Genomic DNA, 21,134 nt, shown 5'->3' with positions numbered 1-21,134 from the left:
TGACAGACAAGGGAGCCCGACTCCGGCCCAGCCTGGGTCAGAATTGCACTTTGGAGAAGTAGCTGGTTTGGACGGTGTCCCCTGGAAACCCAAGCCCTTGACCTGGCCCTGGCCAGCAGGGCTAGGGAGTTTCCCATCTGTAAGTGTTGCATGGCCAGGGAGCTTACATCTGTTTTCTTCTAACCGGGTTATTATCTAACAGGTGTCCTCGTTCGGCCCCATTTCAGACAGGGTGTGTAGGGAGGTGTGCACTGGCGGAGGTCAGAGGTGTCTTCTGTTCTCCATCTCCACCTTATCACCTTATCCTTGGGACAAGGTCCCTCTGAAGGCAGAGCTCACCTGTCAGCTGGCCTGGCGGGCTCGTGAGCTCTAGGGTCTGCCTCTCACCCCCAGTGCTGGGGTTACGCCTCTGTTACTGGGCTCTGGGGATCTGAACTCTGGTCCTCTCCAGTCCCTACTCCAACCCCCATTTTTAAAGAGAGGTATTCTATTTTCCCGGGGTGTTTGCCTTCTGTTGTACTAACATCAGAAATACCATTTTTAACGTAAGGAAATAACTTTTTTTTTCTGTAGAATTAATTATATGATTGTTAAAATGAATCAAGTGATTGAAAAAAAAAAATCAACTGGAAGCTCAAAGAAGAAAGTTTGAAAGTGAACTGATGCCGTGAGTTCAGGGTGGCCATGTTAACTAACTCTGGACAGATGTCCTAGTCGGCCCTCGTTAGACCCCTGGGCAGAAATAGCCATGCAAATGGGGCCTGATAAATGTGTCACGCACCGCTCTGTTTTCATCGGAGGAGAGGAAGCTAAAGTGAAACCCAGAACATGTACAGAAATGGCTCTTTACCACAGAGAAATTATTTCCTGAAAAGATTGTTCTATGCTTAAAAAAAAAGTAGACCGTGGGAAAAGATCAAGGAATCCAGCCACCGCCGGCCTTGGTTCCCACGCGTGCCCTCGCCTGTCATGGGGACGAGGATGTGAACAGCTTGGAATCCTTTCAAGCCTGACGTTTGAAGCCTGGACTTCCCTCTGTGCTCTCAGAGCCTTTGCTGGGCCAGTGGCCCTGCGAGCTTCCCCGGGCCCTGTCTCTGTCCCTGCCAAAGTTACAAAAGCTAAGAACAGAAGGTCACTTAGCCCGAGGCATTCCCGACCCTTGCCTGGGCTGCCATTGCCCTCCTGCAGGCTGAGGAGATTTTCTGGGTGGCCATTTAGGACTTGTCATTTGTTCTTATTAAAAAAAAAAAAAAAAACCCAAAAACAAAAAATCCATCTGCTGGTCCAAAGGGCATATAAAAAATAAAACCAGTTTAACAGCCTGACCGTCGTCGCTGGGAGTATGTTTGGTGTCTTTTCTTGGTGGGTGGCTTTGGCTTTATGAGTCCCATCAGATGACTGCCTGGTTCTCAGCACAGGCTTCCCTGTGTTTCCCTCCAGGACTTTGTGGGCTGTGTAGGGCAAGTGGTCCTGCCTTGGACCCCGTGGGAACAAGATATTTTTGTATTCACATTTTATAGAGAAACCGAAGTGGTGTGTCTCAGTTTAGCTGCATGCTGGACTCCCCTGAGACTTTGGGGAAAAAGTCCTTGCCTGGGCCCCCATCCAGACAGTTGGCTAGTAGGTGGTTGGTCTGGATTGGGGGTGGGGGTGGGCGGTGCCCAGAGCCTCATATATGCTGGAGGAGGTGCTCCGCTACTGAGCTGTGCCCCAGCCTACAGGCACCCAGCTTTCCAGCATCCGCTTTAAGGAACATTCTGATGGGTAGCAGCTGTATTCTGACGGGTAGCCGATGGGTAGCGGCTGTATTCTGACGGGTAGCCGATGGGTAGCCGATGGGTAGCGGCTGTATTCTGACGGGTAGCCGATGGGTAGCGGCTGTATTCTGATGGGTAGCCGATGGGTAGCGGCTGTATTCTGACGGGTAGCTGATGGATAGTGGCTGTTGTGAAGCATCCTTTAACAATGCCTAGGCAAGTGCTTGAATATCTCCTTTCCCACACCCACCTCGGGACCACGAGGCTACCGGGTTGCTTCTGCTAAGACCGTCTGGGGACATTTTGCTTTGGAAACTACCCACTGAGTGTGACCCCACATGCCCTGAGATAGACTTAGACTCAAGTGACATTCTTCGAGAGCCCAGTGAGCGCACAAAGCTTTGCCGTATAACGCTCCGTGTTCCTTGTCAACAGCTCGCTTTTTCTTAGTCCGTATCTTGTTACCCTTGGCATTGATGGGTGATGGTGGGGATGAGACCCAGAACCTTGCACATGATTGACAAGCACCCTGGAGCCCCGCCCTGTTCTTTGGTGGAGAATCGGCCTCGGATGGCTTTTGGTTTTGTTTTCTTGGGGGAGGGTGTGCGTTGGTGGAGCGGATTTCACTGAGTGGTCTCTGTGTGCTGGGGCTCGCCAGACGGTGAGCAAGAAGAGACATTTCTTACTGTTGAGAGTGGAGAGCAATGGCGGTGGGTGGCTGTGAGCTTAGCAAGGGCAGTCAGGGTGTAAAGAACAGGTCCAGCTCCATCTCAGCCAGTGGGAACCAGGCAAGAGCGACCCTACAGAGGTCCTGTACTTGTGAGTTTCCTCTGCCTGCCTCAGGCCTGGCAGGCAGTGGCTTATCATCAGTGGTGTGGGACAGAGCCTTGCAGTCCCAGTGTTGCCGTTACAGCGTGAATGTGGTACTTCCCGATGTGTCGACCTAGATACTTGGGAAGTTGAGGCAGGACGATTGTGAATTTGGGGCTAGCCTGGCCTGCACAGTGGGAACCTGTCTGGAAACACAGTCAGAAGAACGGTGCAGAGCCAGCAGCAGGCTGGGAACTGGAGCCAGGCCTGGTCCTGACCTTGACCTTGATCCCTGTCTCCCACTTGTGAGGCCACAGCAGTTACTTTCCTTCTGACTCAGTGATTTCAGCATAAGCGTTGGAACAGATGTTAGACACGAGACACGGCTCCTGTGTCCTCTTTATCTCATCCCCCAGTGGTAGGACCTGGTAAAGTTCTAACACATTACACTCACAACCAAGGGATGGACCCTGACTTCGACAGGACATAGACCAGAGACTCTGTCCCCAGTTAGAGGCTGTCCACTCACAGCCCCTCCCTGCCCCACATAAACCTCTTTCTCTCCATCTTGATATCTGAGGCTACTGCATGCATGGAATCAGGTATATGGTCCTTCAGGGTTGGTTTTCTTCACACCCTGTGATTCCATGGGGTTTTCTTTGAGTTGTTTGGTGTCTGAGTCCTGCTGTAAGAATACACTGTCGTGGGCTGGAGAGATGGCTCAGTGGTTAAGAGCACTGACTATTCTTCCAAAGGTCCTGAGTTCAAATCCCAGCAACCACATGGTGGCTTAGAGCCATCTGTAATGACATCTGATGCCCTCTACTGGTGTACCTGAAGTCAGCTACAGTGTACTTATATATAAATAATAAATAAACATTTAAAAAAAAAAAAAGAATACACTGTCACTGTCTTCAGACGCACCAGAAGAGGGCGTCAGATCCCATTACGGATGGTTGTGAGCCACCATGCAATTTGCTGGGAATTGAACTCAGGACCTCTGGAAGAGCAGTCTGTGCTCTTAACCGCTGAGCCATTTCTCCAGCCCCCTGCTCTTCGTTTTAATTGCCAAATAGTATTCCAGGGTGTGCATCCATCACGGCCGCACTGTTCTCGTGGTGAAAGACATGCAGGTTGCTGCAAGCTACAGATTATTGTGAACACTTTTGTTTCTCTGGAGGAATGCCCACTCATACAGCCTCTGGGGCAAATGATACTTCCAGGTTCAATTTTATAAGGCCTGCCAGAGTGGCTGTACACGGATTGCTTTGTTTCTTCCTCTCAGCAGCTTAACAATAGAAGGAAAGACTCATGCGGCCATCGGTCCACAGAGCCCACAAGTAGCTCAGGGCAGCTCTGGAGTAGATGGGCCACGGGAGTCCTCCCTGCCCCCCACCCCCAGGAGCCCTCCTTAGACTTCAGCTGTCCTCCCTGCTAGCTTGCCAGGTCCTCCCTGCTTGCTTCAGCAGCAGAGAGAAATGAAAGTGTCTCCCTGCCCCCAGCCATGGACCTGCGTGGGGCTCGTGTGTGATGGTGTTGAGCTAGGGGGTCTAAGTGACTTTGTGACTGAGGTCCTCGATGGTTGGATTCGGCCGATTGTGATCTCTAGGGCCTGTGTATCTGCTAAGCAAATGCCTCCGGCACAATCAGGCACCCAGTTTTCAAGGGTTCCCCTGGTCTCCGCTGTGAGTGAGGATGCTGGAGCCGTCCAGGGTACGGTGGGAGGTGGGGGAACAGAGGGCTTTATACAGAATACAGAGAGGAAGGAAGTCATAGCAAAAATAGCCTGGGTAGGGCGGCAGAAAAATATTAAAGGGAAAATGAACGGCTGGGCAGGGATGAAGAGCTACCACTGGAAGAGGTGCAGTCTGTCGCCTGGGGCGGGGGCTGAACTTAAAACGCAGAAACGGAGATAATGGTGGACAGGCCTTGTAGAGGAAGTTGTCCCGCGTGACAATCGGGAACCAGAAGGCAGATGTTCCTGTTTTTCTCTTTGAACCCATGTGGCCAAGCTTTGTCCCTGTCACAGACCTCCCTCTTGAAGCCCCCCACAGCCAGCCTTCAATCCCTGTCAGAGGGCCTTGAGTTGATAAGGGGACCGTTGTTCCGCTCAGTCAACCCCTCTCCCTTTGGGGGTCAGCTGTGCTGATGGGGACGACGCAGGAGAGCTGCTAGCGGGCGTGAGAAAGATGGAGAAGTGGTCACTGTAAACAGAACTCACTCTCTGGGCCCCGGCTGGGCTCTTTTGATCTGAGGCTGACTATGGAGCGCACATTGGCATCCTGCCAGCCGAGCACCCTCTGATAAAAGTGCCTGTGATTTCCTCTGCAGCGGCGGTGGAGCTTGCTCTGAACGGCCCAGCCCTGCGCCTTTACAGATGTTTACTTTTGCCAGCACAGCAGCAACTGTGCAGGATTCAAGTCACAGTGCATCCATTGAAGCCAAAGCCCAGTGTGCTACCAACGGGAGGGAGGGAATCGGCCTCGTCCTTTGTGAATGGGGAGAGTGCTCAGAAAGAAGGCAGAGGGGCAGGGGTCTCTGCTTAGCTGGTCTGCCCAGCCTGTAGGCCATCTGTGGCCTTCCGGGTGCCCCCCACGCAGAAGTTGCCTGGGAACTAACACACCGGACCGCGGTCTCACCAGCCTGTGTGTTTCTTGCAGACGCAGACTGTTCAGCTTAACAAGGAGATGACACTGGCTAGCAACCGGAGCCTGGCAGAGGGGAACCTTTTGTACCAGCCCCAACTGGATGCTCAGAAAGCTCGCCTGACCCAAAAATACCAGGAACTCCAGGTTCTCTTCGAGGCGTATCAGATAAAGAAGACCAAACTAGGTAATTTTTTTTTTCAGGTGATCTTTGAGATTAAAGAGTTGAAGGAAGGGTGAATGGTGGTGGCGAAAGCCTAAAGTCCCAGCACTCTGGAGGCAGAGGCAGGTGGATCTCTTAATACGAGGCCAGCCTGGTCTACAGCGAGGGGTATACCGAGAAGCCCTGTGTTAACTGAAAAGAGTTGAAGTAAGCATCCGTAGTTTCCCTCCCAGGAAAATGACATGGAAAGGTCTCAGGTCACATTAGTGACTGCCGTGACAAGCAGTGGTCTGTGTATGAACCACGCTGCTGGTTTAGGGAAGAAACCACTTTCTAAATCCAAGACTCCGCCTGCTCCCGATAGTGCAGCAGAAATCTTCTGAGCCAGGGCAGTCAGCTGGCACTTCAGAAGAGCCTCATCGGCGGAACATTGTGCAGAAAGGTCAGAGCTCACGTCGTCTGTATACAAAGATAGGACTGACTGAGTGTGTATGCGGTGTGTATGTGTGCTGTGGATGTGTGTGGTCTATTTGTGACTGTGTAGTGTGTGTAGTCTATTCGTGTGTGTTGAGTATGTAGTATATGTGTGTATGGGGGGTGGTGTGTGTGTGTGTGTGTGTGTGTGTGTGTGTGTGTGTGTGGTATATCTGAGAGTGTATGTAGGGGGTGTGGGGGGTTGTACATGAGTGAGTGTGTTGGGAGAGTGTGGTGGTGTGCTGTGTGTGTCAGCCCTGGTTGGGCTTGAACTGAATTTTACTTTTGTAGCAGCAGCCGACCCTTCCTGCCTCTGCCTCCTACGTGCTGGGATTGCGGGTGTAAAGCAGTGGGCCTCGGGGCTGAGGCCAAGGCTGAGGCTGTTCATGGAGCGTTTTGACTGAGAGACATTGGGGCAAAGAGGGGGGTGCTGACTGTCTTGCAGGCCTAGAGAGATGTGGCTCAGTGGTTAAGGCCATCATCTGTTTTTTCTGGAGACCCAAGATTCAGTTCTCAGCCCCCATGTGGCAGCTCACAACTGCCTATGATCCGGTTCCAGAGGCTCAAACCGCCCTCATGCAGGCATCAATGCAGGCAAAATACCAATGTACATAAAATACAAATAAAACTATTTCTTTTCTTTTTTTTTTGTTTTTTGGTTTTTGGTTTTTGGTTTTTTTGAGACAGGGTTTCTCTGTGTAGCCCTGGCTGTCCTGGAACTCACTTTGTAGACCAGGCCAGCCTCAAACTCAGAAATCCGCCTGCCTCTGCCTCCCGAGTGCTGGGATTAAAGGCGTGAACCACCACGCTCAGCTATAAAACTATTTCTTAAGAAGAAACAAAGGGGGGCTGGAGAGATGGCTCAGCAGTTAAGAGCACCGAATGCTCTTCCGAAGGTCCTGAGTTCAAATCCCAGTAACCACATGGTGGCTCACAACCAACCATCTGTAATGAGATCTGATGCCTTCTTCTAGTGTGTCTGAAGACAGCGACAGTGTACTTACATATAATAAATAAATAAATCTTTAAAAAAAGAAGAAGAAGAAGAAACAAAGGGGGAAAAGAAACCTTGTGGGAGTCGGCTGTGTTGGCACTCGGCGCTTGGAAGGCAGAGGCAGGCAGATCTTTGTGAGTTCGAGGCAGGACAGCCAGGGCTACAAGAAGGACCCTGTTTCAAGAAACAAGCAGAAAAGGACACACTGTCTGGACTGGACGGTGGCTCAGGCTAAGAGTGCCTGCTGCTCCTCTAGAGGCCGGCCCCAAGGTCTGATTTCAGCTCCCACACAAGCAGCCCACAGCTGGCTGGATCCAGTGTCTGCTGCTGGAGCTAGCACATACATGCAGAAGCACACACACATTAAAATACCTGGTGTTAGCTGGGCATGGTGGCGCACGCCTTTAATCCCAGCACTGGGGAGGCACAGGCAGGCGAGGCCAGCCTGGTCTACAAAGTAAGTTCCAGGACAGCCAGGGCTATACAGAGAAACCCTGTCTCGAAAAAACCAAAAAAAAAAAAAAAACAAAACAAAACACCTGGTGTGGTGGCACACACCTTTAATCCCAGGACTCACAAGGCAGCCTGGAAATGTCTGATTTCTAGGCCAGCCTGGTCTACAGAGTGAATTCCAGGGCAGCCATAGTTACGTAGAGAGATCCTGCCTCAAAAATTAAAAAAAAACAAAAAAAACAAAAAATCAAACCCACAAAACCCCAAATCACCTTCTCCCATGAGGTTTACAGCTACTGTTTGCTTCCAGTCCTCGTGGTCCCTGGACCATCCTTACAGTTGCCGACACCCACCCAGATCGTAAGAAAAAAAAAAATGTTAAAGACTTGAATGCCAAGTGCTGGTGTGCTGGCAACCCCTTGGAAGGCTTCTTAGCCAGGTCTTCTAATGCCCAGGGCATGTCCTGTGACTCAGGGACACCTGGGCCTGTCCCCAGTGGAAGGAGACACTGTGTCTACGAGAAGATAAGTACAGACATTGGTTGGTTGGTTTTGTTTTTTTAAACAATGATTAAGTTAAAGAATAACCGAAGTGTCCATCTGCAGAGTGCAGGCTGGGGTGGAGTGAGTGGCAGCTTTGAAAAGAAAGACGTCTTGGGTACATCTATACCACGGCAGGGGGATGCTGAGCGAGAGGCTGGCAGGTAGAGCCAGAGCAGTGTCGTCCACGCTGTAAAGGCCTTGAGGGGGGAGGCAAGATGGAGTCTCTGGGGATGTCCTACCCGGCCTGACCTGCTGGGATATGACTGCAGATTGATTCATGTGGTGTTTGGTTTAAGATTGATTTCGACGTAGGTGTCTGTGGGTATGTATGTTCCCTGGCGTGGGTGCTAGGAACTGAACCCAGGTCCTCTGAGCCTTTTCTCCAGCCCCTCACGCTGTTTGAATCTAAGCCCCCAAGGCTTCAGGTGTGTGCTAGATGAAGTTATCACTCAGAAGGAGGACGTGAAAAGGGAAAGTGGTTGAGAGAAAACGTAGGAAATGCTCCCATTGGATGGTGAAAACCTGCAGGTGCAGCCGCAGGTGGACTGAAAGGGTCACGTCTACCCGACCGTGCCATCAGATTATACAGGATGTAAGAAGGGGAAAAGTTGTGGATAGAACTCAGGGGCAGGTTTCCTGCCGTACACATGCGAAGCCCCCATCCAGCCCTTAGTACTGGGGAAAGCCTGTGTGATTACAGTGATGGGGTCACATATGGGACAGCTCTGTGGACAGATGGTACTCTGACGCCCTGAGGTGGGAGGCTGGCGTGCTCTGGTCCTGCAACTTGCCCCTTCCGGCTCCTCTAGTGTGTTTAAAGCTCTCCTTTCAGCCTCCCAGAAAGTCCGTTTCTCGTTGGAAATGACTTTGTCCAACTGCGAGGCATCTGGTAGGACGCGGCCTCATGGCATCGTGTTTTTAACTGTTTTCCAGATAAACAGTCTAACAGCGCTTCCTTGGAGACCCTGCTAGCGCTTCTTCAAGCAGAAGGGGCCAAGATTGAGGAAGACACTGAGGTAAGGCCTGACAGCCCTAGTGGTCGCCCTCCGCATGGCTGGACTCTTAGGTCACCCTGATCACTCCTTGTCCCCCGGGACATGGGAGCCCCACAGCTCCACAGCCAGCCAGCAGCACTTCCAACACTCGGGCCTGGATGCACGTGGCCATCTTGGCCTCTGGCTAGGGAATGTGCTAGGCCGGGCTCAAGCGTTCAGCTCAGGCCCGGGTGTGGATGCTCATGCTGGCCCTGAACTAATGCCAGCCTCTTGGGTGCTAGTGTCTGGGGCGTCTGCTGTGGTCAATGAGGTAGCTAGTCGCTGCTGCCACCCGTGGCTGGCTGAATCCAGGACTGGAGCCTTGTGAGGGGAGGAAATGAGTCAGGGTCACCTGTATGTATGCCTTAGCACGTCGGGGCTAGCTACACATTGCCAGGTCAGGCTGGGCTTGTCTGACTAACCCACTAGGCCCTGATAGCGACAAGTAGGGTTCTCGGCTGCGAACTCTGTCCAGGGTGAGTCACTGGTCCGGTTGCAGCCAGGTGGAAACTAGAGGGCAGGGTCTGGGCCGTGGCCATCTCTCAGGAGTGAGAGAGCTGGGAGCTCAGGACCGCGTTGTTGTAAGACAAGGTTTTGCCAGGCCTGTCATCTGTCTGTCGTGGTTCTGCAGAGCAAAGCCAACAGTGGGTCCACCTGTGGCTCTGTGAGGTGATGGCTCCTGCCAGCACCGCCCAGGCCCAGGCCCACAGGTCGGCAGCTCTGAGCCTGTGGCGGAAGACGGGCACCCAGGGGAACTACAGGGGCTGAGAGCCTCTTTCCCTTTGCTTGGGCTGTGAAGGGAGCCTTGTTCCTAACACTTGGCCTTCTTATAACCTGCTTTCTCCTGCCTCTTGTAGAACATGGCAGAGAAGTTTCTGGATGGAGAGCTTCCTCTAGATTCCTTTATTGATGTCTACCAGAGCAAGCGGAAGCTGGCGCACATGCGCCGTGTGAAAGTGGAGAAGCTCCAGGAGCTGGTGCTGAAGGGACAGAGACTCCCACAGGCAGGGGCCCCGCCACCACCCAGGGTGCCTGAGCCATCACCTGCCACCGCCCTTCCCTACCCCTCTCTGGAGGCCACTGGGCTCCCTTCTGTCGTGCCTCGGCGTATCCCCCCACCTCCACCCCCGGTGCCTGCAGGACACATAGCCACCCCATTCACTGCTGCCATGGGCTCAGGACAGGCTTCTGCATACCCGGGATTACAGTGCCCGCCCCTGCCTCCCAGAGTGGGCCTCCCCTCTCAGCAAGGATTCTCCGCACAGTTGGTGTCACCGTACCCACCAGCCCTGCCCCAGAGACCCCCTCCACGGATGGCCCCACACCAGCCAGGCTTCATCCTGCAGTGAGCTCGGGTGCCTGCTCTTCCTGCAAGACATCCTCTGCCTGCCGTGCTGAGCTCAGCAAACAGAGGCCGTGCGGTTCAGCATCTGGGCCAAGGGCTTGGGTGCCTTCGGTCGGTGCGCCCACCTGATTTTAGAACTGTAGGTCCGTGGTAAGTAATAGCAGGCTTTGTGCACTAAGGGAGCTGTTTGTGCCAGGCCAGTCTGCATCACATCAGTCTGGGTTCTGGGTGTGATTTCTGAGTGTCTAGTGTTGACGGACTCGTGCATTTGGAAAGATGAACTTCCCCCCCACCCCAATTTAGAATCGTGGTCCTCCTGTTGCAGCTTTATTTAATAAGCATGATTAATTATCTTTTATTTTCGAGTCTTGGCCCACCAGCTGCTATGGCCCTAGTAAAGACTGGTCTCAGCTGGCCAGCCTGGAATGTGTGTGCCCATGGCCAGGCCCTGCTGGGCAGCTGTGTTGTTCACTGAATCTGTGCAGGCAGGCCATCCCAGTAAACCGCCCGCTCCTGCCAGGCTGGGTGCTTTTATGGTTCAAAGCCACGGGCAGAGTTTGCACTTGGCCACTGTGAGGTGTGCAGAGGCCAGTGTGACCTGTGGCCCTGGGTGCGAGGCCAGTGTGAGCCAGATTCCGCACAGTCCCGCCCTCCTGCACACCTCAAGCCGCATGATGGTTTCAGTGAAAAAAAAAAACAAAAAAACCAAACCTCAGTGTTTTTACTACACTTGTAATTTTCCTGTTTTATATTTCGAAAGAAAGCTTTTTTTGACACTCTCAAGATCATTCAGGGAAACTTTTTTTAAAAATGCAGATACTGTTTTGAGCTGGTTAAAAATGCAGATTTATTGAGTGCCCCTTCCTGATGGGCAAGCAGTGCACGGTCACATCCGCCAGTGCCCGTGCTGTGCCTTAGCTTCACTGGTGCCAAGACTCAGAGCCCACGGCGTGCCAGCCGCAGCTGCCCTATGGAGCCGAAGCCCAGCTAGGCAGGGCCTGGCCGGGGCCTCATCACTCTGTGATGGGTCAGGAGTGGCCCATCCTCCTCCATCCGGGATAATCTCAGGCAGCTTGCAGCGCTGCAGGTGCTGGTCGAGGCATGGGAGGGGCACAGGGTTGGTGGCAGCAGCTCCTCCTCTCTGGGATGTCATCTGCAGGTGCCACATGTGCAGAGTTCCCAGGGCTTGGCTGGGGAGGGGCAGCCCCACACCTGTTCCCAGAAGAGGGCTGCGTGCCTGTTGGTAGAACTCAGACCGCCGCCTTCCCCCTGCCAGCTGGCTGTAGCCCGAGGTAACACAGTCAAGGCAGAGCCTGTCCCAGCCGGCCACCGGCAGGGCCTTTGTCCCCAAGTTGGACTATTTGTCTCTCCATGGATTTGGACTCTGTACCCTACTGGAACTACTCTGTAAAGAGACAAAGCTGTATGTGCCACCTCAGTACCTCTGCCACCAGCTGGCACCAGGAATGCCCAGTCTCAGGCTGCAGCCACATGGGAGCCCCGGGTAGATGCAGTAAAGGGGCCACCAGGCTGACCTTGCCAGGCCATAGCTGGCACCGGGGCTGTAGAACTCTTAATAAATTGAGAATTATTAATTTCAGTCTTGTGTTTCTCTCATTGATCCTGCACTGCTTTACCTGGGCATGTCTGTGACCACAGGTAACTGTGCCCGCTGTCCCAGACTGAGCCGAGTACCCCGTGGCCTGTGCTCTCTTGGCTCAGCTGTGTTTCTAACCACAGGGGCCCTCCAAACAAGGAACTTGACCCAAGCTGTCCTGTCCTCGGATGCAACCCTATGCCTACACACAGCAGATGCTATTAGGAGGCCGTATTAGGAAGAGAGAGGCTTGCCTGAGAAATCCATTCACCTTGAAAAAAAATCTGAGCCGGGCGTGGTGGCGCATGCCTTTAATCCCAGCACTTGGGAGGCAGAGGCAGGCGGATTTCTGAGTTCGAGGCCAGCCTGGTCTACAGAGTGAGTTCCAGGACAGCCAGGGCTATACAGAGAAACCCTGTCTCGAACCACCACCACCACCCCACCACCCCCCCCCAAAAAAAAAAGAATCTGACATCTTTCACCGCAGTTGCTAGCTTGTAGCCCCTCCTGGTAAGTACGCTGGGCTTTCTCGGTGGTTTAAAGTAAGCTTTATTGAATAGTGACCAAGAAATGGACTTCATCAGGGTCACTTCCTGGGACTTCCCAGCTGAATGGCTGAATTCTGAGTCTTTATGGACTCAGACCTACTGGACCCTCTTCTACTTAGGTACTAGAGTGGAACCAGGGACGTGTGGTGACTGACCCTGAGGTGACTAGTCTCCAGTTCTAGGTTGAAGCCCCAGGATGCATGTCAGATGGGTCCTCGTTTGGGCCCATTTCCTCTGGTTTGTAAAAATAAACACTAAGTGTTCTGAAGTTCTGTAAAAACATGATTCAGACCTGGCAGCTGGCTCCGTTAGCCTCACGCACTGGAGATCAATTTGCAAGACACCCTGGTAAGCTGACTCCATCTGGAGAAGGCGGGCTTCACAGTGGGGACCATTCTTGTGCCCTATAAATGCTGAGTGGGGATGAGAAGCCCCCAGTCACCTCTGTCAGGGCTGCAAGTTGAGCGGCACAGACTCTCTAGAACACGGAATGTGCGGCATGCAGGTCCTAACCCACCAGCTCAGTCTGGAAACTGCCCACTGTAGCACATGGTCTCAGATGGTGCACTGGTATTAACTACTGGTGAGACCCTCAGGAAACAACAGGGGTTCCAGGCTGGAACAGTGGGGGCCGCAGTTAGGGAAGCCTTGAGATGAGAAGAGGGTAATGGCCAGTCCAGCCTGTAGTTAAGGATGGCGCACATGCTATAGCAATCTAGAGAAAGCCTGGTGCTTGGTGACAGCTACCAGCGGCTCTAGCAAGGCTCAAGGTCCAGTGTCAACTGCAGACACCCACACAGGACCAGACAAGTGTGTGCATCTCTGGAGAAATGAAGAGCCTGGCAGAGGCCCTCACTAGGGCACTGCTAACAACAGTCAGGGTTTTATTGCCAATGGAACTCAACACAGGGAACGCTAGACACAGGGCAAAGGAGTCTGCTCCCTCCCAAAGCCCTGGACCTTGGTCCATGGTTGGTAGCCTTCCCAGGGCGCAGGGCAGGCAGCTAGAGAGAAGCTCGGCACTTGTCTCGGTCCAGCTGCTGGCTTTATTGGTGGCCTGGGTATCCCCCACCCCCAGCCACTCCTCCTCAGGCTCAAGAAACACAGATTTATTCAAACTGTCAGGGGCAGGCAAGGCCTGGCCTCCGTGTCTGGGCTGCTCCAGCAGGAACTCCTGAGCCTCCAGAAATGTGGGCTATGGCGTCCGCTCCTTTTTTAAAAATAGTTTCTGATTGGCTGAAAGGCCCCAGTTTTAGGAAGGCTGAAATCTACTCATCAAGGTGGGCAATAAACAGCCATACAGCCAGGAGAATGGAAAACTTAAGGTCACGGGGGAGGGTGGCTCCGAGGTCACGGGCAGAGACAGCACCTGAGCAGGGGCTGCCCCAGCTGCGCTGTTGCCAGGCTCCCACACAAAGCATGGTCCCCTGGGCCTCCCAGCATGGATGCCCTAGCACCAGGCCCCCAGGTGATGACACCGCCCAGCCTACCTGCTCTCCCTGACTCAAGGGTCACAGGTCATCCCCTTATCCCTGATAGCCAGCAGGAACCCTCTTTCTGTTGTTCACTCAGACTTTTGAGTCCAGAGACAAGGAGGCTCCTGGCTTACGTGGCCTTTTCCCAGTGTGCTGACTAAACTTAGGAAGAAAGAAATACCTCGCAGCATTCAGACTATCCCGGATGTCCGCTGCAGATTTGTGGCTCAGGCCTGCTGGGTCCCAGCTGCTCGGGGCAGTTCCTACTTAAGATAAACAGATTCACATCCAGATGAACTGTCCCACAGAGACTAGGCCCCTTGGGCAGGAGTTGGAGGCCTCTCAGAGGCCCCTTGACCACTGCCAGACAGCCACATGAAGCCCAGGCATGACCACCAGCCATCCTGCTGAACACCTTAGGGGCCTAGTAGTTCACAAGTTGAGCTGGGTAGACACCATCCTTTTTGTCAAGCTGCAGGGGTCAAAGAGATTAGTAGACGAGATTAGAAGCCTATGTATCCTCCGAGTGTAGCCCCACTCCACCCCTGCCTGGCACCAACGCCTCCTCCACCCCTGCCTGGCAAGTTTCCCCTGACCCAGCACCAACGTCTCCTGGCACCTGGTTGTCTGTCCTGGGGGCTATGCTGGGCTTCTGGGCCAGCGGTGGCTTCTTAGTGGCCCCACTTCGGGGAGCTGGGCTGGGTCGGCTGGGTTCTTCTTCGCTAGGTGTTCCCATCCCTCCGGCCAGGACATAGTGCTGTTTCCGAAGTTCCCCGAGCCGGACACGCTCTGCCTCTAGTGTCTTCTCCAGCTCCAAGACTCGCACCTGCAGGCCACACAGCCAACTCAGCCCTGCTCATGAGTCCCAGGGTCTTTCCCAGAGATCAGAGCCTGGCAGGGGTAGGCACGAGGGGTACACACCTGTGTCTCCATCTCCTGCTTCTTCAACTTGATGAGGGACAGGCCAGAGAAATCCATGGTGTCTGTGGTCAGGGGAAGGAGTCAGCGGTGAGTGACCCCTCCCACCAGCTCTGGGAAGCCCCTCTGAATACCCCGGAGCTCGCCTCTGTCCTCGATCTGCTCCTGGCCGGATTTGGTGGAGGCCACGACGTTGGCCGCCCTCTCGTTGACAGTGCGGGAACACTCCTGCAGGCGGCTCAAGTGGGGACTGTTCTTGTTGGCTTTCACCTGCAGAGCAGAGCAGGCATGGGTTGGCTGGTCGCAGGCATGGGTTGGCTGGCCGCAGGCCGCAGGCAAGGGCCCCCGGCCCAGGCCTGACACACGTCAAACCTGGGGTGGTAGGGGTCAGCCCAGCCTCACCTTCGAGGCTGCCACCAGCTGGGCCGTGCTGGCTGCAATCTCATGGGAGCAGACGATGAGTTCCTCATATTTGCCCGTGTGAAGCACAACCTTGTCAGCGGACTCCCTGTGGGGCCGGGGCCAACCAAGAGTCTGGGTTTCCGCACCATGAACAGTCTGTCAAGCCCTCACACCAAAGCTCAGCACCGTGCCCACCCCACCCACACCTGGGTTGACATACACCAGCTGTGTGGCTCCCCATCCCACTGCCTTGGAGGCTGAGATGAGGCCTTCAGTCCACCGTGAATTCTTGGCATAAAATTCCTGCTGCGTTGCTGCCCCCTAGTGGCAATGGGAGGAGAAGACAGGACGGTCCAATCAAGGACTTGGGATAGTGCAGTCATATCCCCGAGACCTCCCTGAGGTGTGGGGACTTTTAGCTGTGGCAACAGACCCTATGTGGGGGTGTCATGCACAAAGGGTTAGGGGGTCAGATTTGCTTTCCCTTTCTGACTGAGCCAGGAAGGCTGCCAGACCACAGCACATCTGGCTTACCCTGCCGCTTTCCACGATTTCCTTCTGCAGGCTGGTGGAGGTCATCACCAGGAGCCGGATGGCCTGCCGAGACCAAGATGGGTGTGACTTTCCGGGTGGCTCTGACACAACCCGACGTGGAGTCACTTACGCACACACTCACCTTCATCAGGTCTGTACAAGAGTTGAGGATCCTAGGGAAATGCAGAGAAGAGAAGACAGCTCTATAGTGTAGCCCTGTGACAGCATGCAAGGCTCCACCACACCAGGGCAGGGGACATGCAGTTTTGTGTCCAGCTCCTTTCTGGACGGCTGAATAGTCAGGAAGGTCGGATCTCGTGGACCAGGGAAGCTGCTTCCCGCTGGAGTTTTGGGGACAGAAGCCGTACTCACCTCTCATTCACCTCCAGTTTCACTCCCGAGCTCTCATGGCGGGCTTGGCTCATCATGTCCTGTAACCAGTGACAGACATCCCAGGAATATCCTCCCTGTCCCTGCTTAGATGTCCCTGCTTAGCCTCTATCCCCTTAGTTCGCACAGGAACTCAGCCCTCACCTCGATCCTCCGCACAGCGTCCTCGATAGCTGCAGAGGTGGCCGCCATCTCCTTGTCCACCATGGCCCCTAGCTCCTCCTGCCGTACATCCAGGCTCTTAGGCCTCAGGTCCTGAAACGATAGAGTCAGCTATGTAGACTCAGCCTCATCAAGGCCCAGGGGAAGATGGACAAAAGGCAGCAGAAGACTAGGGTGGGGAGGGTGGTGGTGTGTGCGGGCTCGGTCCTAGGTACTGAAGCTGCAGCCTGTGAGCGCGCACGCCTGCTTAGCCTCCCTCATGGAAAGGACAGACACGCTCAGGGCTTTGGCTGTACACCTCACCTGGCCCAACTGCAGAATGCCCTGCAGGGGGGTCCGCATCAGGCTGGGCTGGGCCCTTGGTAGCATCGTCTGGTCCTGCAGCTGTCCCACAAGCTCCAGAGCCCGGGCGCCACACTCCCTGCACGTGTCCATCAGGCCTGTTGGGGTGAAGGGAAAGTCTATGAGGGCCATTTTGCTTAAGAGCCCTGGATAAGGTCCCCACACACTCTGGCCTAGGACTTGTCCAAAGGAAGGCCTCCTTCCCCCTGCACACTGTGAAGACCCTCATGTGAGACAAAGAGCCAGCCCTACCACCAGGCTCTACTTACGATCGGCGGGGTCAGTGGGGGCCAGGTGGGAGGTGGCGGCACCATTGACAATGGTGTCCGCGGTCAAATGGGAGAAGCGGGTCAGCGCTGCCACCAGGGCAGAAGCATCTGCGGTAGATAAAGCCGAGGTTGTGGGTGGGAGCCACAAGTTATTTGTGTGGGAACATTAAGGCAAGTGGACCATTTTCTCAGTGAGTCTGGGCTAAGGCTCCAATACCCCAGCCTATGAAGGCAGAGGGGTGCTAAGGTCAGGAGGCAGCGGGTCAGTCACCAAGCAGAGTCAGGGTGACTCTAGGCCCCCGTTTCCCTCCATTCCAGCAGATAACCAATGTCAGCCAGTTAAGAGGCACAAGGCTCAGAGTCATAACATGGTTCCTGAAGAGGTGCCCGTCTCCCCGAGAGCCGCACACCGGCAGCTCTGGCTGCAGGGACCCTACTGAAACTACAGGTCCACACCACCTCCAGCTGGACTCACCTTCAGGGGAAGCCAGGTACTGGGTGTGGCCCTGTTCCAGGCCACTCACACTGTCCAGGGCTGCCTGAGCCCGGCTCACCAAGTAATCTGCAAGCACAGAGAAGAAAGAGCAGCCCTCAGCCCATCGCTGCCTGCTTCTCGCGGCTGGGTGACAGGCACAGACATTGCTGGGGGATGAGCAGGCACGGAGGGCAGAGGTGCCCCGAGCACACACCTGGGGAACTGGTGCAGCGCAGGTGCAGGGGGTCGTCCAGCTTGCTCACTGCGTCCTGCAGGATGGCCTCTGCCTCGGCGGCTGCACTTCGTAACACCGCCAACTGCTCATCTAGCAGCCTCTGCCTAAGGCCCTGCTCCTGAGACTCCTGATGGGAGGGGCAGGCGGGGCGGGACCGTCAGACCCCTCAAGCCCAGGGCTTAGCTCCAAGGACTAACATTTGACAGTGACTGACTCTCTCCAGAAGGATGCCCTAGTCAAGCAAGGGGAGAGGTTTCTAGGCCACCTCCCTACCTCCCGGGACTTGGGTGACTCATGAGGGGCAGTGGGGACACAGGACAGGACAAACACTGATAAACAGCCCAGGACCTCAACAGACTTATCTCAAAGGGCCACCGAGCACACAAAAAGGTGTTCAATGGGCTGTCAAGATGGGAAGGGTGCTTCCGACAGACCTGACCCCCGGGACCCAGAAGGAGGAGGAGAGAGCAGACTCCTGCAGACGATCCTCTGACCTCCCTGCGTACTCCCCCATCCCCCACAACAGTAAAAACAACTTTTTTAAAAAAAGGATATTCAGTATCATTAGGCAACTAGAAAATGCAAATCAAAATCACGATAAACAACCCTGGGTGACAGGACACACCCAGCACGCAGAAGGCTGAGACAGGAGGACAGCCCTGAGTTTGAGGCCAACCTGGAGCTTTATACCCATGCAGCTGGCCACAGTGAGAAGACAGTAAAACACGGAAGGCTGTGGAGAACCGGGGCTTCGTCTTGGAGAGCTGAGTCTGTCTCAGCAATAAAGGGGTGGCAGGCTCTGAGCCCAGACGACCGACTCGTCCACACTAGAGGGGCAAGCTGCCTGACAAGGAGAAGGTGGCAGGGTGGAGGCCGGCCGTACCTTTTCTGCCAGCTGCCCCCGGAGCTCGCCCTTCTCCTGGGAGCTGCGCTGCTGCTCTTGGCTAAGCGCCTCCTCCTTCTCCCGCACCAGGCTCTGAGCGGCCAGCAGCTCTGCCTCGCGCTGCCTAACCGCTCCGCTCAGGGCTTCCTTCTCCGCGCTCAGTGTGTCCAGCCGTGAGCTCAGCTCTGACCCACTCTGGGAACATGAAACATGTCAGCAGCCAGGCCAAACCTACCTGGCCTTACCCCCCCCCCCAAACAACCCCAAGTGTGCAGCCGACCACAGTCTCCCAAGACACTGAGAGCTTCCTGAGGGTCAAGCCTACACCTTGAGGGCCTGCTGCCACATAAGTATGGCCCAATTGACGGGCAAGAGGACCGCCTCGTCCCAGCCTGACCCCAGCAGCAGCGGCCCGGCCCTGGCTAGCAGGCACCTGTTCTGTGCGGCTCAGGGCCTCCTGCGCACGGGCCAGCTCTCCTGCCCTGACCTCCAGCTCCCTCTTGAGCTTCTCCAACTGGTCACTCTGCTCCTCCATCTAGGACAGGCCAGTGTGTCAGTGGGGCAGCGGGGCGGGGAGGGTGGGGGCCCCTTCCCCCCACTGAACACACCTTCATCTCAGACTCGCGCCTCACTTGCTCCATCTGGAAGGCCAGCTGCTCCTTCACCCGTGCCACCTCCTCCTGGCTCTGCTGTGTCACTGTCAGCTGCTTGGCCGTGTCTGCATTCTGGAAGGAAGGGGACAGGCTGTGACTCTGGACCCCGGCCCACGCTGCCCTTCCCGAGGCTGGGCACCCACCTTCCTGAGCAGCTCGGCGTGCGTGTTAATGAGTTCGCTGTGTTTCTCCTTCAGCTTGCTGTAGCGTGCCTCCGTGGCACTGGCCTTCCCTGCGTAGAGGCAAGGAGGCTGAGTGGAGTGGGCAGGCAGGGGGGAAGCCACCCCACACCCTGTTGCTGGGTGCCGCCCCAGGGGTACACACTCTCGGCCTCCTCTCGCAGGCCCTGGATGCGGGCGCCCTCCAGCTGCAGGGCCTTGAGCTGGGCCAGCTCGTGGCGCAGCTGCTCGTTGTCCACCAGCGCCTTCTGCTTCTGCTTGCGCTGCTCCTCCAGCTCCGCCTCCAGGCCGTTCACCTGACCCTTGAGCTGGGAGATGTACCGCTGCGCCTGCAGGGCGGGAGGGACCGGGAGGATGGACACCCTGGCCGCCCACGCGGGGACCACCCACGCGGGGACCACCCTGGGCCACGCCCCTCACCTCCATCTTAATCTTCTCCAGCTCAGCGCGGAGGGTCTCCACCTCTCGCTTCAAGTTCTCGATCTGGAGGTCCCTGGGGACAGAGATCCTGGGCTCAAGTTCATCAACCAGAAGGTTCCAGACTGCCCAACACAGGATCTCAGATGTCACTAGCAGTAGCTCAGGACTGGGTGTGTCATTGCTCTGTAGGTCCTACCTATGACCTTCCCAGACAGAAGGCCTTTTCTAGCCTCCCGACCCCAGCTGGGGACTCACCTGTCATCCTTCATGGAGCCATTGGGGGGTCCAAAGGTCTGATCAAAGAGGTCAGCCACCACCTGCCATAGCAGAGGACATGGTGCTGTGACCCAGCCGCCTATGCCCGCGAGACCCTACAGCCTTGTGTTGGAAGCCCTTTGGGATCAGACAGTGGGACAGTGGGACATGGGGACCTCACCACTGGCTCCCCAGCAGGGGGCGCACTGCTGATCTCAATTAGATTCTCAGGCTCCTCCTCCTCCGGGGCCTCCTCTGGAATCACCACCACCGGCTTGATGTGCTCCGCCAGGGCCGAGGCCCGCAGGAAATTGGGGGGTCCCTGTAGGGAAAGTGTTTGGGAGATCTTCAGCCACCCCCACAAGCCTTTTAAACTCATCCAGGGCCTGCCAGGAGCCAGGGGCTGTTGGGCTGGGAGGGGGTGCAGGGATGAAGGGGGCAGGGCCGGGCACCTCAGGCAGCCGCGGGATCTGGATGAGCCTCTTGAAGTACAGCATGTCCGAGGCTCTGCGGAAGAAGTTCTTGAGGCTGCAGGTGGCAAGGGGAGACAGGTCACAGGGAGCCATCAGCCCTCTTGCCGACCATGCTGCAGCACCGCCCCCTGGGCTGGTACCTGTGGAACTGCTCATGGAAGCGATCCCTGTGGCCTTGCAGGGTGTCTGCCGGGAGACCTGAGGGATGGCACAAGTGAACAGGACTTCCTCTCTGCACGCCGCTCTGAGGCCCGCTTTCCCTCTCTGACCCACTGGAGGGTAGAAGGGTGACTGTGGCCTGGCCAGCCCACCCTAACTGAGAAGGGAGATGAGGCCCCATGGGGTCACTTCAGCTCCGATGGGAGCCAGACAAGGCGGCACCGAGCAGACAGGCACCTGGCTCTGAATTGGGGCTCTAAGACTGTGGAAGTCACCCTGAGCCAGCACACGTGACCTGAGGACCTTTTCCAAATACTAGTGACAGCCTTTTCACTACTGCACCCCAGAAAACATGCAGCCTGGGGAGGGGCCGTGGTCCTCTCCTACACCAGGTGTGCAGAAAGCCACGAAAACGGAAGCTTTACAAACCAAGTCTCTGCTTTGGAAAATGGCCATTTCCCCCCATGAGACACATCATGGTGTGTTGTTCTTTTGTTTCTAGACAGAGTTTCTCTGGCTGTCCTGGAACTCACTCTGTAGACCAGGCT

At 55.4% G+C, this 21,134-nt stretch overlaps 2 protein-coding genes across 2 annotated transcripts in view; one reads left to right on the top strand and one right to left on the bottom strand.

Moving 5' to 3' along the window:
• The window catches only part of Vps37b (VPS37B subunit of ESCRT-I), a 28,594-nt gene extending 16,777 nt beyond the window's left edge, over window positions 1–11,817 (top strand). Inside the window, exons 2-4 of the mRNA XM_021186810.1 lie at window positions 5,228–5,399; window positions 8,772–8,854; window positions 9,730–11,817. Of these exons, the coding sequence (XP_021042469.1) occupies window positions 5,228–5,399; window positions 8,772–8,854; window positions 9,730–10,221 (747 nt within the window). The 3' untranslated portion in view covers window positions 10,222–11,817. The remainder of the gene's footprint in view (window positions 1–5,227; window positions 5,400–8,771; window positions 8,855–9,729) is intronic.
• A 1,397-nt stretch (window positions 11,818–13,214) lies between these two features.
• Window positions 13,215–21,134, bottom strand: part of Hip1r (huntingtin interacting protein 1 related) — a 30,499-nt gene continuing 22,579 nt past the window's right edge. The window contains exons 9-32 of the mRNA XM_021222525.1: window positions 20,568–20,625; window positions 20,407–20,482; window positions 20,136–20,276; window positions 19,955–20,016; window positions 19,700–19,772; window positions 19,425–19,608; window positions 19,244–19,332; window positions 19,056–19,172; window positions 18,881–18,982; window positions 18,448–18,642; window positions 17,544–17,691; window positions 17,330–17,416; window positions 16,855–16,962; window positions 16,547–16,683; window positions 16,226–16,336; window positions 16,064–16,122; window positions 15,834–15,864; window positions 15,692–15,754; window positions 15,378–15,478; window positions 15,158–15,263; window positions 14,902–15,025; window positions 14,759–14,820; window positions 14,457–14,663; window positions 13,215–14,309 (exon numbers count right to left, since the gene is read on the bottom strand). Of these exons, the coding sequence (XP_021078184.1) occupies window positions 14,262–14,309; window positions 14,457–14,663; window positions 14,759–14,820; window positions 14,902–15,025; window positions 15,158–15,263; window positions 15,378–15,478; window positions 15,692–15,754; window positions 15,834–15,864; window positions 16,064–16,122; window positions 16,226–16,336; window positions 16,547–16,683; window positions 16,855–16,962; window positions 17,330–17,416; window positions 17,544–17,691; window positions 18,448–18,642; window positions 18,881–18,982; window positions 19,056–19,172; window positions 19,244–19,332; window positions 19,425–19,608; window positions 19,700–19,772; window positions 19,955–20,016; window positions 20,136–20,276; window positions 20,407–20,482; window positions 20,568–20,625 (2,489 nt within the window). The 3' untranslated portion in view covers window positions 13,215–14,261. The remainder of the gene's footprint in view (window positions 14,310–14,456; window positions 14,664–14,758; window positions 14,821–14,901; window positions 15,026–15,157; window positions 15,264–15,377; window positions 15,479–15,691; window positions 15,755–15,833; window positions 15,865–16,063; window positions 16,123–16,225; window positions 16,337–16,546; window positions 16,684–16,854; window positions 16,963–17,329; window positions 17,417–17,543; window positions 17,692–18,447; window positions 18,643–18,880; window positions 18,983–19,055; window positions 19,173–19,243; window positions 19,333–19,424; window positions 19,609–19,699; window positions 19,773–19,954; window positions 20,017–20,135; window positions 20,277–20,406; window positions 20,483–20,567; window positions 20,626–21,134) is intronic.

Source organism: Mus pahari, chromosome 23 (assembly GCF_900095145.1).
Source record: "Mus pahari chromosome 23, PAHARI_EIJ_v1.1, whole genome shotgun sequence".
Lineage (NCBI taxonomy): Eukaryota > Metazoa > Chordata > Mammalia > Rodentia > Muridae > Mus > Mus pahari.
The sequence above is the reverse complement of the archived record's forward strand: the minus strand, read 5'-3'. Positions and strand labels throughout refer to the sequence as shown.